Here is a 14,265-nt window from a genome sequence, read left to right on the forward strand (position 1 = left end):
GTATGTGCATTAAATGAGCCCCTAAGAACCATACAGGGCCATCCCATCTTGGTGTACTTTTGAGAAAAAGGGACTCAAAGTTCTCAGTCTCCTGTGTCACAATGAGCTCATGACAATAAAAAATACCTTAGGATAAATAACGATAAGTAATGCAGAATTTTATCTATACATGATTTAAGCAGGTCGCACATGTCCCACATGGAATCATGGGGAAAATGTGGGATGGCCCATTCAGATGCATATTAACAGAGCCAGAGAGGTTTTTTGCTTATATCCTTATCATAATATATTCTGATGGGTTGGCCCATTTTGGCCCTGAAAGGTATCAGTTTTGTGCACCTGAAGACACTCATAATTCAATTTCACAAAAAAGGTGGGATGGCCCGGTATGGTTCTTAGGGGCTGAAATAGCTCGATGCAAACTATTGTGGTTACCTAATTATTAGGAGAATTAATGAAATTAAACTCCGAAGTTGTTATTTCTCGAGGCTGTTGAAAAAAAACAGTGGCGTGCCAAATATGGATGCCGGATGGTGACATCACGTTCTTCAAAACAAGGCGGACGCTCACTCGCTCATTGAAGAAGTGTCCAGTTCAGCAGGCCGTTCTTTCGCTTTTTTGAGCTTGCAACTGTCTATATTATCCTTTTTTATTTTGAATTATTGTAGAACAAAGTTATTTGGATATTTGTACATCATGCCTCGTACGTGTGTCGTCATGTTTTGCGAAAATGGCTGGAAAACGGGTAATCGCTCCCATCGATTCTCAAAGGAATCAAACATTCGCCGGCAGTGGATAAGATTTGTACAAACAAAACGGGCGAATTTCCCCCCAATAAAAACGGGTAAAGAGTACCCTTTGGATAGACTTGTCATTTGTGGTGACCATTTCACAGCCGAAGATTACAAAGGCATCAACACATCTGATCACCACTCTGTGAATTTGAGTTGTTGGTTGACAAGTTCTCCAGATACTGTTCTGTCACAGAATCAATTGTTGAGTTCAAGTGAGAAAATCCTTGAAATGTATTCTTAAAGAGTACATGGAAAAACATATAAATAAACTTTCTGAAAAACACAAGCATGAAAAAATTTCTCAACAAATAAACTTATTGTTGATTAAATTACTTTTTTAACAGCATCAGCAAATTGGGCTATTTCATTTCAACTGTAAAAAATTGATCAATTTTCCACTTTTTTTTCTAAATTTGGTAGAATATTTCCCAATGAGGCTAAACATGTTTTAGTATTTATATGCCACAACAGTCTCTTGAAAGTTGGGGTTTGTTTTAACTATTCACTTTCGCTGGGGTCAAGCTCAGCTGTCAGAAAGACTTCAACGCCAAGGCTTCGGTGTATAATATATTTGGGTCCATTATTAATTAATTCTCCTTTGACTCTTGAGTGACTAGAGAGTTAAAAATTATTATATCAAGTCACAGACAAATCAAACTTTACATTATTTTATGCATCGAACAAGAAAATGAAAATCTACAAACTAATCTGTCTGGTGGATTCTGTCAGTGTGAACTGCCGGGGAGTCAGTCCTGCCACTTGTACATGAAATTGGCCGTTTTCTGGCACTTGCAAGTGGCTCAAATTTATATGGCTCAGGGCCAGAAACTCCATAGTATAAATTCCCATCATCCTCTGACTCGTCCTCAGGAATATCAGAATGAAAACACTCAATTTCATCGCCACTGAAATCACTCTCTGATTCGCATCTTGCCATTGTTCACATGCTGTTTCCGAATGTTCACGAAGTTTTCAGAGAACGTGACATCATAGCATCTTCGGTAAATTCCGGTCTGTTTTTCGATCACTGAGAAAAGTTTTGACTTAAAAGTTAATTTTAGCATATTTTTAGTTTCAAATGTAAGAAAATAATTGTCCAACGATTATTAATGTGATTAGAACCTTCGAATCACGCGAAGTCATCAGCGACCCAAAACCTGCTCTTTAACAATCCCTGTATCCCCAGGTGAAGGTACTAGCAGCAACACGAATGAACGAGGTGTCCAGAACTGATCCATGACTGCAAAACTATAGTAATAAGAGAAAGTAAAACCCAATCAAATCCAGAAACTCGATTTCCTCATCAGCTTGAAATTAAAAAAAAAAAAAAAAACTTTAGAAACGACTTACTTGTCTTTAGGTGGTTTATTCAGAGGCATGGCAAATTATTCGGCTGCAACAGGATGTGTTGCAGGCACACAGATTGAGGCTCTGAGCAGAGTAATGTATGCCACGTGCCTAGAAGGGCTGGGTAGGGATTAAAAACCTCAGTATCAGGACAGGAAGTAATGATGAAATGGTCTCCAAGTGTTTTTTTTTCCATCATACATTTTCCAGGGATGAATCATTTTCTATCACACAAGAAAAAATTGCAAAATCAAGTCAACCACAGTCACTTACATGATAATCAATTGCACTTACAAAATTAAGATAACCTTCATTGTGGGGATGAACACAGGATCATAATTGTTTACCCCCAAAAAATTAAATAAAGCAAGAAAAACAAGTAAATGAACTCGTATAATTTGCATAAAGGAGAATGGAGAAGGTGGATCTGAGTAGCTAACACTTGCAGTAACTGTCAGGATTAAGGCTCAATAAAGATGATGATGATGCTGATGCTGATGATGATTTGAACCCTGTAAGTTGTTAGTCTAATATACATCTGTTGTAGGCCAAGGCTTGGATGTTTAAACAATATCCATTCACGATTGGACAACCAAATGTTTAAATGTGATTATATTTTAAAGATGTTACTTTGATAAATCAAGTGCAAGACAAAGGCACAAGGAAACACAGAGATGTACTTTTATAATGACTTTTGATGTTTTATGTCCAATCAAAATGGAGTTTCAATTTCTTGAGTTAGTCTACTTCTGTAGATTACACAAAAGGAACATTTATGCAGGAAGAGGCCATTTGGTCCATAATGCCTGTGTTACATGAACACCACATTTATTCAATCTATCAGTTTAGTGGCAAATTCACTGGAGCAGGGTAGTAGAGGGCATGTGGGGGGGGGGGGGGTGGAGGAGCAGTAATGCGAAAAGTAGAGCAGGTACAGTTAAACACTTATATAGCAAGTAGCTATTCATATTCTATCATTACTCCTTGAGCAAAGGTGATGACTGCAATCCCGTTTTCACTTATCTTAGGGTTATTCTTCACCATTTTTCCATTTAATATTTTATTCTTCACAAATACCATTTTAATGTATTTACAGGTGAACAATCATTCGCTGAACATTTGACCTTACAATAATGGACGCAAACTGCATTAGGGTATGAGGTTTGCCGTCAGTTGGCAAGTTCAAAGGTGGTGGAGAAATGAGTATGGCAGAAATGCAGCCCTCAATCATCAGACCATCAAAAACTTTCAGTTTAAGTTAATGACTACAAGTTCAGTTGAGGATACAAAATGATCTGGGAGACCATCAACCTCACACTCATAAGCAAATGTGCAGGTTGTACAAGACATGTTCTCCCAAAGTATGTCAACATCAGTGAGCCAGACATCTCAGAAAAGTGGCTTGACACATTACACAGCTTATACTGTGCTGAAATCGGTACCGAATTATTGTGCATGGAAACGCCATTATGTCCAACGACTGTATCCTGAACACTGATATCTGTACGGAATTTACAAAAAATTTGCCGTCTTGGAAGGATGACTGTCTTGAAATGGTTAACATTTTGTGGTCTGAGGAAGTGTGTTCCATATTGGGGGCTTTATTAACCACTATATCAGTCAATACTGATAAATACTGATCATGACACGTATGGCAGTTGAGAGTATGCTGACTGGCAATCCATTGGCCCGTACTTGTTACGAGAATCCAAGAACAGTAAGCGATATTTGTAAATGCTCGAAAATTTTGCAAGGCGTTCCATTCTTCATGGGAAAATGCTGAATAACTGCTTTTATGCAAGATGGCACTTCTCCACATTTTGCTCTAACTGTTCAAACTTGGCTTGAAAAACATTTTCCTGGATGGTGGATCGGTTATTGAGGGCATACAGAATGATCTCAACAACGTCCAGACCAAACACCATGCAACTTTTATTTTGGGCTGGCCCAAAGCAAAGGTTTACAAATCAAAACCAAAAACTCTGGATGAACTTGAAAACAAAATTTGTGATGTTCTTGGCACCGTTCAGTGAGGTTACAAACATACGTGAGAAATGCTGGAGCCAACATGGAATTTTAATTATTGCCATAAGAAATGGTATTGAGTGAAGCACAAAATGGAAAGAAAGTAACATCATAAATAATGATTAGTGAAAAATATGTTGTTACTTTTCAGACATCATGTATATTTGCAAATAAAACTTCTTTTTTTAAAAAACAAAAATTATGGGGGTGGGGGTTGGGGGTTGGGGGAGGGGGGATGGATGAGGAATGACCAAACACCGACGGCACATTTACCTTTCTATGATCGCCTCACACAGACATCACAATCACAGATCCATACCTCCACTTCCAACCATTGCTGCCAATATCCATGTACCCCTCTATTTCCAAAATTATAAGGACCAATCTAACTCAATGTAAATACATCTACTGTTTCTGCTGCCACTATCTTTCCAGGCTTGTTGAGAGAAATAACCTGGCCTTACTACTGTCCTAACTCCACTTATTTACTCTCAGGCTATCCCTAGTCCTGTTGCTATCCATTCTGCTTTAAAAAATGAAAAAAAAAATCTGCTCTTATTTGTCTATACCCATCATTATCATGAACATCTCAATAAAATCCCCTCATAACTGGCTCCTTTCTAATGTATAAAAGTCTTGCATCCTTCAGCTCCTCTCACAACTTAGTCGAGCTTTCACCGGATTTGGCAGCGACATCGTTCCTCAGATGTGGTGACCAAAAGTGAACACAATAATATAGATCTGAGGCCTCACTAAACGATTCTGGTGTTAAGACAAAGGTAAGATGGGGGAACTTTGACATCATACGATCTCAAAGCCAATACAAGATTAAAGTATACAGAAGAAACCGACTGAGTCAACACAAGATACATTTGGACTTGTTCTCATTCATATAGTTATAACCAAATATACTATATATTTATTACCCTCGCCGAAAGAGAGGGGGATTGCATTTGGTCTGTCTGTCTGTTTGCTTGTCTGTCTGTCTGTCTGTGCAGAAGTTTTGTGTTTTCTCCGCAACTGCTTGTCGGATTGAGATGAAATTTTCACCATAGATGCGACGACTCATGTCGAATGTTTAAATGATACTTATGGCGTCATAGGTCACGTGGAGTGGCAGCCCTGTTGGAAAAACTTTGGACCTCTGTATCTCTGAAACCGCACAGAGGAAAAAATTGAAACTTGGCACACGGCAAGTACTCCTCGTGGGGAATGACGGTGATGTATTTTTATGATGTCATCGGTGCCTTCATAGAACATTTTTGAGGGTCATCTTTGGATAAAATGATCCACAAAATTTGTTTGTTTGATTACATTATCGGTCATGTGATTCAGCACCTATATTGTTTTTCTAATTTTATTTTTTAAACCTTCAAAAATCTTCACTGAAATGGCTGAACAGATTGAGGCAAAACTTTACACATATGACCACCTATCCATGAGGAACAAAAGGCTCACACATCTGATGCCATAGATCACAGGGTTTGGCAGCCGTGTTGGATTTACCCGAAAACATATAAAAAATCTTCTTCTCTAGAACAGCTGGACAGATCGAGGGAAAACTTCACAAAAATATTCCCCAAAGCATGCGTGTACAAGATTGTAAAGGAATAATTAAGAAGTCACATGGTTTGGCAGCCATATTGGATTTAAGAAAATATTAAATAATGTTTTCTCTGGACCTGCTTCATCAATCGACATGAAACTTCACAATTGATCTTGCAGTGATGGGGAATACATATTTTAAATTTCAACTTGATTGGACACATGGTCTGGCAGCCAGAATTATTACTTACGAAATCTAAAGATTTCGTAAGTATATTGATGACTTCCGTTCTCTGTTTGTGTGTTTGTTTGTGTGTGTTTTTGTGTTTGTTTGTAGGCACGATAACTCGAGAACGGAAGAAGCTACGAATGTCAAATTACACCACGTGATTCAGGAAGGTGATGGCTAGCGCTGATTAGATTTTGGTCAAAATCGGTCAAAGGTCAAGGTCACAGTGAGGTCAAACATAATTCCGTAAAGTCATGTGGAGAAATGGAGTATTTTTGCTTCGGTCGACGTTACGAGTTAGTTTTAACTTCGATTTTAATTTTGTCTTCCGTTTTTGCGATCGCTTAGGACGCTAAACACTCGGTTGTCGAAATTCTGGTAAAAATCGGATGTTTTGGAGACGTTTTAAGATTGTATAAAAAATATTTCACTCGCCGCGTCACGGCTCGTCACGTGGTGCAGAGCGCTCGAGCAGACGCGTCGTTGAGTCACGTAAAGGTTTTGCGTGTGCGCGCTGACGGTGTTTTCGATAAAGATGGTGTTTAAGTCATTTTTTTATCCCAATAAAGGTTATCGTCGCATGCCTGACTCGCTAAGCCGTGAGATTATGTAAAGATTGTTGGTGGATGGCCGAATATTACGGTTTTGTGACTTTGATAAAATAATATTAAATAATTGCGTGGAGAAATGGAGATTTTTGCTTCGGTCGACGTTACGATTTTTGATGGTTTGGTACAGAATCATCGTAGAAACTTCTGGTTTGCGTCGCTACCTTCTCGATAGACAGCTTCTATTAGACAAGGTCAGAGGTCAAGTTGAGGATTTCGTAAGTACCAGTCTATGACTGCTTGTTTATTTTTTGATGTGGGTTTTTATTTTTATTTTTTAATTATTTATGAATAAGACTCACTTGGTTGTGCCTGGATGAGTTTGAGGTGAGAAGAGTAGCAGCTGAAATGCAAATCCTATTCAGGTTCCTCCTGATGAGTTAGTCTTTTATTTTTGTTTGTTTGGGTTCCTTCTGATTACTCCAATGCAGGGCTGTACCTACTTGGGCTTCCATTTGATCTGAATTGAATTTATCTTAATCCCATTCTGAATTCAATTGAATAATAATAAAAAATGTCATGGGTCAGGGTCAGGTGTCCAATCAAAACGTGGTTGCATCAAAGCATGACGTCTTGGAACCCGGTCATCGCTGCCAGCAGTTATACAGTGGCAGCTCTAATTATGTCTCTTATTAATTACGTAACACACCAGTCCACAAACACCACACAATAAACACCACATCAAACTACACAAGCAACACACAAAACAAGTCCCAGCAAGGGTCTGCAATCTCTGATTACTCTTTTTCTTATTGCATATGTAAAAGAAGAAACAAAGATATAATGTGTCAATGTTACTCCAAGGCATTGGGGCAGCATTTGCATATACAACTTCACCGATTTGACAAGAATGTATTTACTTAAATTAATTACATTACTCTGAAAATATTTTGGGAGTGGCATAGTCTATTGAACAAACACATGGGAAGAGTACTTGTAGCAATTGACAAACTATGCACATATTGGTTGTCATGTGGTATTGCGGTGGGAGCCTGGTGTTGGCGCAGTGGTTAGGGCAGTGGCTTGGGATCCAAAAGGTCCTGAGTTCAAGCCCCGTTGGGCCACTGAATTAAAACACCAGGGGGTTGACTCAGCCTGTCATACTTCCGAGGTCGGAGAAATGAGTACCAGTGTACTGGGCCGGTGTATACCCCGGTTAAAATAGGTGTACCATATCCCTATGTCGTAAGAGGCGACCAGGGTTGCGTCAGGAAGGGCATCCGGTGTAAAACCTAGGCCAAATCACTATGCGGATCATACGGATGATCCGCTGTGGCGACCCCTAAAGGGAGCAGCTGAAAGAAGAAGAAGATGTGGTATTGCGGTGACGGCACGAGCCGTCGTGCCGACCTATCGCTTCAATGATGGTGTTAATCAAATGACAGCACGTTGCACTTCACAAACATATTGCATCGGGGTCTATCTGCAAACCTCAACGAGGATGTAAAAAGAAGTGAGATGCAAGACAAAAAAAACTATATAAAGAGTGGTGTGTGTGTGTGTGTGTGTGTGTGTGTGTGTGTGTGTGTGTGTGTGTGTGTGTGTGTGTGTGTGTGTGTGTGTGTGTGTGTGTGTGTGTGTGTGTGTGTGTCAGAAGGTGGAATGGAGCTCTCCCAGGTCTTCTAAAATTATCCACCTCAGTGTGTGCACGTGTGTGTGGCATTCTTTGATTTCTATACAATTCCACACTCCTACAGCAATCTCCACCAAATTTTGTATACCTGCTGGGGGTACCTAGGGTCAGGTCATGGACATAACCTCCCCCCCCCCACAAGGAAACTCTCTGGACGTATGTGTGTAGGTCTGTAAAAAAAAAAAATATATATATATATATATATAATAAAAAAACAATACGGCTGGACCCTAATCACCCCCAGATTTTACCGATGTGTTGGAGATACCCAGGATCAGGTCAGAGAAAAACAACCTCCACTACCCCCCACAAGGCAATTACCTGCATGTATGTACATCTAAACATCATCGGGAAAAAGAAAAAGAAAAACAAACGAAAAAACGACAACTGCTTGAAAACATCCGAGAGAAACTGTTTTCAAGCAAGGAAATGAGGTGATTTGGCCCAACATTGACGTGGTGCACTCCCAGGTTAATTTTTGCTACACCTTTCAATATCAAGATAAGGACAAAATGATTTCATTTTGGTGAAGATCCAGATACTATAATTTTTTGAAGTGATTCTTTACCATTCAGAGATGGGGACAAAAAAATGATACATATAATAGCACAATGCCTCAAAACGTTGTGGATGGATTCAGACGAAACTTGGTGGACAGGTGGGTGTGTGACAAGAACGAATTGATTGGATTTTGGGGTTAAGATCCGGATCTACACCAGGATACGAGAATTATTTAATTTTTTTTTAAGTGATTCTTCTCAAATTGAGAGATGGGGCCAGAAATGATATACAGTATGTATATAGCATGATGGTTCAAAAAGTTGTGGACGAGTTATGGCAAAACTTGGTAGATGAATGGTTAGTTGACAAGAACAAGCACTTTCAATTTTGGTTCAGGTCCGGATCCAAATCCGAGCTATCGGTGGGATACAAAACATAAACTGTTCAGCCTGGCAGAGGTATGCTCTCGACAGAGTGCAGTTCTACTTTGGAATTGGAAAAGGGGTTTGATAGGGATGCATTCTCTCCCCTTACTTGTTCAATCTGCATCGTGAGTACCATACATCATGAGGAAATCAAACTTGGATGATAGTCATATAGGCTGGAGTTAGGATTTGAGGAAGATGCATCAACAACCTAAGGTATGCTGATGACACCGCTGCAGACAATGAAGGAGGAAAGTGAAAAGCTGGTCTTTATTTAAATCAGAAAAAAGATTAAAATCTTGTCACCTGAGAACATCGACGTGTTCAGAATGGGGGACAATTACGTGTCAGTCATGGAAAGGTTATCTTCCTGAGTTCAAAGATTGAAGTGAGTGGAAAATGTGGAGGAGAAATGAATAGATTAGTGTTGGGGAGAACAGCAATGTGAGGATTGACAAGGATCTGGAAAGAGAAATATGTGACTGTATACAAACCGAGAGGAGGCTGTTGAATGTACAGGTATTTCAAATTACAATGTGTGCATGTGGGTTGTGGACAGTGAAAAATAAAGAAAGGAAGAATATTCAGTTTTGAAATGTCATGTTGGAGTCAACTTTCGAGATAACTAGATAACGTCTACAGTGGGAACAATTCGTCATAATGGACAAAATAAAAGCAAATTCCCTCACAGCTACACCTTTAAGTGCAACTAAATATTGTCACGTTTGTGGGGGGGGGGGGGTGGTTGGACATTAGACATTGCCATGGAACAGATAGTAGTGTATCGAGTAGCATGGTCCGTGTACGAGTAGCTAGCCCATCTCGATATGATCAAGTAGGGAATCGTTAACTTAGGGATTGTCTTGTTTGAATGTGCATCATACAGGGGATGGTGGATGGTAATAATGAATTTGGGATCAAGGTTAAGGAAATGGTATGTATATAACCCCTTGTGATGTCCCACGAGGTGGGACCAGGTGGTATTGGGGGCTGTGTAAGGTAACGGAGAGGGGGCCAAGCTATGAACGCCTTGATGGGCGGAGCTATAGACGCCTCAATAGGGTGGTGTGTTGTGCAGAGGGAATGAGCCTGGATCGAGCGGGTTTAGGACTGAGGGGACCAGTAGGGAGGAGAGTCAACAGAGAGGACAGGAGAACTGTTGGAGGAGACCTAGTCTAAGGAGGATCGTGACAGAGGATAACTAGTTTCGAGGATAACAGTGATAGAGGAGGTCATCCTGCCTGCCTGCCTTTGGCCTGTTTCATTCATTCTCATTGTAAATAATTATTAATTATCGATTCTGTGTTCCCCCTTTCTTCCCCATCCCAACCTGCCACCATAATATGTGTTTAAAAAAGGCTTGCTGCATTCTTAAGTGTCTACTTTTTTCATGTTGAGGCCGAAATTTTTCCATAGGAACGAATCTCCAATTATGTAATGGAAGTCAATGGGAAAATTGGGTTTTAAATGCCAAATTTTTGATTTATGTACAATTTTTCAAGATGTGTATATAGATATATACATACACACTGTAAATAATACAAGGAAATAAGACACAGGTGGAGGCCATTCAGCCCATCATGCCTGTGCGACAACAACACAACACACGTAACACAAGATCCAAAGAAGAAAATGCAAAATTTATTATCTTTTTTAATGGTGTTTTTGTTTGTACATATTTATTTTTAAGTTTTTGTATTTTTTTTTCCTCCTCAGGGGAGGAGGGATGGGCTTGGTTACAACACACACATCAACCACACAACATAACACAACACAACACAACACAACACAACACGTTTTGTCGAGACCCCCACCAACAGCACTCTGTACACAATCGCCCATCAATACTCAAAACTACCTTAAAGTCTTATCAACATCCGCAGATCCATCTATCTCCATAACTTCCAGGTACCAATCAAATTCTAATTTAAACTTGTCAACTTTCTGCTGCCACTACCTTTCCAGGGAGGCCATTCCATGCATTAACTACTCTCTGAGTGCAAGTCCCCTACCTTACCACCCTCTCAACTCTCCTCTTCTTTACTCTCAGGCTATGGCCCCTGGCCTATTGTTACGAATCTGGAAACCATTCACATTCAGGCCTAAGTCACATTTGCCACGGTGGCCGTGGGGTCTCCAAAATCTATGGCCACTAGCAATTATACGGCGGCCGCAGTATTTCCACGGTCACACAATGTAGCAGTCACATCTGTTTTTATTTTTCGGGGAGCCGCACGACGTATTTAGAAATTGTGGACACCGAAAATGTGGGGTTGCCGTACGGTCTTTGATTTGATGTCGCACGGTGACCTTAAGGGGGCTCTGCGGCGGCCATAGAATTTTCAAGGCAGATGCAAGGTAGCCTCAAGGTGCCCACAAGGCGACCGCAGGGGGCCCTAAGGCGAATGTGCGGCCAGACGGACGGTAACGAGTGGGTTCATTTTTTTATTACCAGTTTTTTTTTTTTGGCTTGTCGAATTGCTACGGTGAACGTAGTAATGAAAAAAGTTATAACTCCGCGTTACAATTCCATGGCGACCCCTACAGCCTGTAAAAGATAGCCAAATGGCGTAGGGCCACCCTGAGGCCACTGCAGAAACTCTGCGGCCGCCGCACGTTTCTGTCAAGTCAGAGGGCGTTCGGCTGCTGTATCCTCGCCGTTGAGCAAATGTGACTTAGGCCTCACACATATAGTTGACCCAAAGTTTAGTTATTTCGTTATGTATATGTGGATAGTTAGAATCCCTCTCTTATGTCTAATGGGAATTTCATATGTGCGCTGAGAGTTTCTTTCTAGTTAGTTTTCTACATCAATCCCCTCCACTCCTTCAGCTCCATTACACACGTGTTCAAGGCCATGAACGTAGGCAGAGTTTCCATCGCTTCAGAGCCGACTCCACCCCAGCAAGATGGAATGTTCCTCTTGTCCAATCAGGGGTGAGATCGCTTCAGCTCCAACTCTGCCCCATCAAGAAAGAATGTCTCCCCTGTCGACACCGGGGAAGGCAAAAGAGCTTCTCTCGGGGGAGGAGCACAGAGACGCCGACACGCCCCTCCTCCTCCAATCACGGCTGGCCACCACGACACCCGAAACCCCTCGTCCAATCCGGAGGAGAGTTACCCGAGAGCGGATCTCTCCACCCCACACGGGGGAGGGATAAGAAGGATCGCGAGCTGTATTTGGGGGGGGGGGGGGTTATTGGAGGTCGTTCCTTGCTTCTGGTCTGCTGGGCTCTCCTGGTCGTCGGTCCTCGTTCGTGGCTGGCCGGGTCGTTCGTAGGATCCTGACTGCGCTCATTGGATTCTGGTTCGTGAGTTCGAGTCCCACCGTGGTGGGTTGTGTTGGAGCGCTCGAGCTGGGGATCCCCGTTCCCTTCCACGGACTCTGAGCTACACAAGTGCGGGTCGGTAAAACCACACGAGGCGGCCAGGTACCCGACCAAACTCTAACCCCAGCTTACCTATCCTCCGTGGCGGGAGGGTCCGAATAAAGGCCAGTTGGCACCATTTCTTTTTGGGTATGTGTGTCTGTCTGTGGCCAGCCTTATAAGTAGAACTGCATAAGTTCCTTGCTTATTGTACATTGCATTTTAGTCGGTTTAACCCTGCTCTGTGTCTCCCTCCCTGATTATTTTTTGTAAAATAAACCCTCTTGTTAAATCTATCAGCTCGTTTTCTGTGCTTTCTCTCATTGGCCTAGCATGGTTTGGGTTTTAGTTTTCGTGAGGCCGATTGTGCCGTAAATTGTTATTTGGGCCGGCGTGGCTTTGGCAATTCCTGCTCGGTTACACCAGATCCGAGTCGGTAAGAGCAACTCAGTTCGGACAAAGCCGGCTGAGGGTGTGGCTTACCCGGTCGTTTAAATCACGTCGTGACTTAGGTATTTTGGCTAAAGACGAATAACCCTACGCTACGCGGTTGAAATATCGGCGTCCACGGTCCATTAAGCGACCTGTCGACTTCGGAGTTATCCGGGGTGACGACCTTCAATTCCGGGTGTTCGGTGGGAGACGGCCCAATTGCTCCATCTGGCGGTTGTGGCGTTCCTCACCCCCGAACCCGGCAACGACAAAACTATCACTTTCGCCTCTGTTGAATAATTCATCTACATCTTTCATTATCTTAAACATCTCCATCATATATCCTTGTAACTGCCTCCTTTCTCATGTATAAAGCCCTGTCTCCTTCAGCCGCTCCTCATACCTGAGTCTAGCTTGGCCCGGAATCAATCTACTAGCCCTGCACTGAATCCTCTCTGTCCTTCCTGAGTTGTGGTGACCAAAACTGCACACAATATTCTAGATGCGGCCCTCACTAAATTCCTGTACAATGTCAACATCACCTCTTTGGATTTATAATTGATCCCCCTCCAAATATAACCTAAAACTTTATTCGCTTTACCTATAGCTGCCTGACACTGTGCTGCATGCTTACCTCCTATATCGATTACCACCCCCAGATCCTTCTACATCTTTCATCTACATCTTCTACATCTACATCTTCTACAGCCATGAACGATCAATTTATAATTGATCCCCCTCCAAATATAACCTAAAACTTTATTCGCTTTACCTATAGCTGCCTGACACTGTGCTGCCTGCTTACCTCCTATATCGATTACCACCCCCAGATCCTTCTCCTGTGTGACACGCTCCAAAATTACCACTTGCATCCTACAATCTCTATTTTCATTGTTCTTTCCCATCCCCAACACCTTACACTTGCTCAGGTTAAATTCCATCTGCCAATCTTTTTCCCAATCTATGCAAGTATCAATACTTTCCTGTATCTGATTACCACCTCCTCTCGAAGCTTTGTGTCATCCACAAATTTGGAAAGCCTACTCTTCACCCCATTATCCAAATCATTGATGTAAATAATGAATAGTATTGGTCTCAGTACTGATCCCTTAGATACCCCACTACTTACATCCTCCCAGCAAGACATCCGACCACTCACAGCCACTCTTTGCTTCCCACCACTAAGCCAGTTTGCAATCCAATTTGCTGCCTGACCAGCCACTCCACAAGCCCTCACTTTGGCTAACAACCTCTGTTGTGGTATCTTATCAAATGCCTTCTTAAAGTCGAGATTTACCACGTCCGCTGCCTTTCCCTCATCCACCCAAGGGAGTGAGGGATGAGGGATAGGTGTACTT

At 41.8% G+C, this 14,265-nt stretch overlaps 1 protein-coding gene across 5 annotated transcripts in view; it reads right to left on the reverse strand.

Annotated features, from left to right (window-relative positions):
• SLC29A1 (solute carrier family 29 member 1 (Augustine blood group)) overlaps positions 1-14,265 on the reverse strand; it is a 67,373-nt gene that overhangs the window by 45,800 nt on the left and 7,308 nt on the right. For all 5 annotated transcript variants that reach the window (XM_085863363.1, XM_085863391.1, XM_085863377.1 and 2 more), the window contains exon 2: positions 2,145-2,261. In XM_085863363.1, the coding sequence (XP_085719489.1) occupies positions 2,145-2,173 (29 nt within the window). In that variant the 5' untranslated portion in view covers positions 2,174-2,261. The remainder of the gene's footprint in view (positions 1-2,144; positions 2,262-14,265) is intronic.

This window comes from Eptatretus burgeri, chromosome 2, assembly GCF_056783735.1.
Source record: "Eptatretus burgeri isolate ZD-2024b chromosome 2, Ebu_testis_v1, whole genome shotgun sequence".
NCBI lineage: Eukaryota > Metazoa > Chordata > Myxini > Myxiniformes > Myxinidae > Eptatretus > Eptatretus burgeri.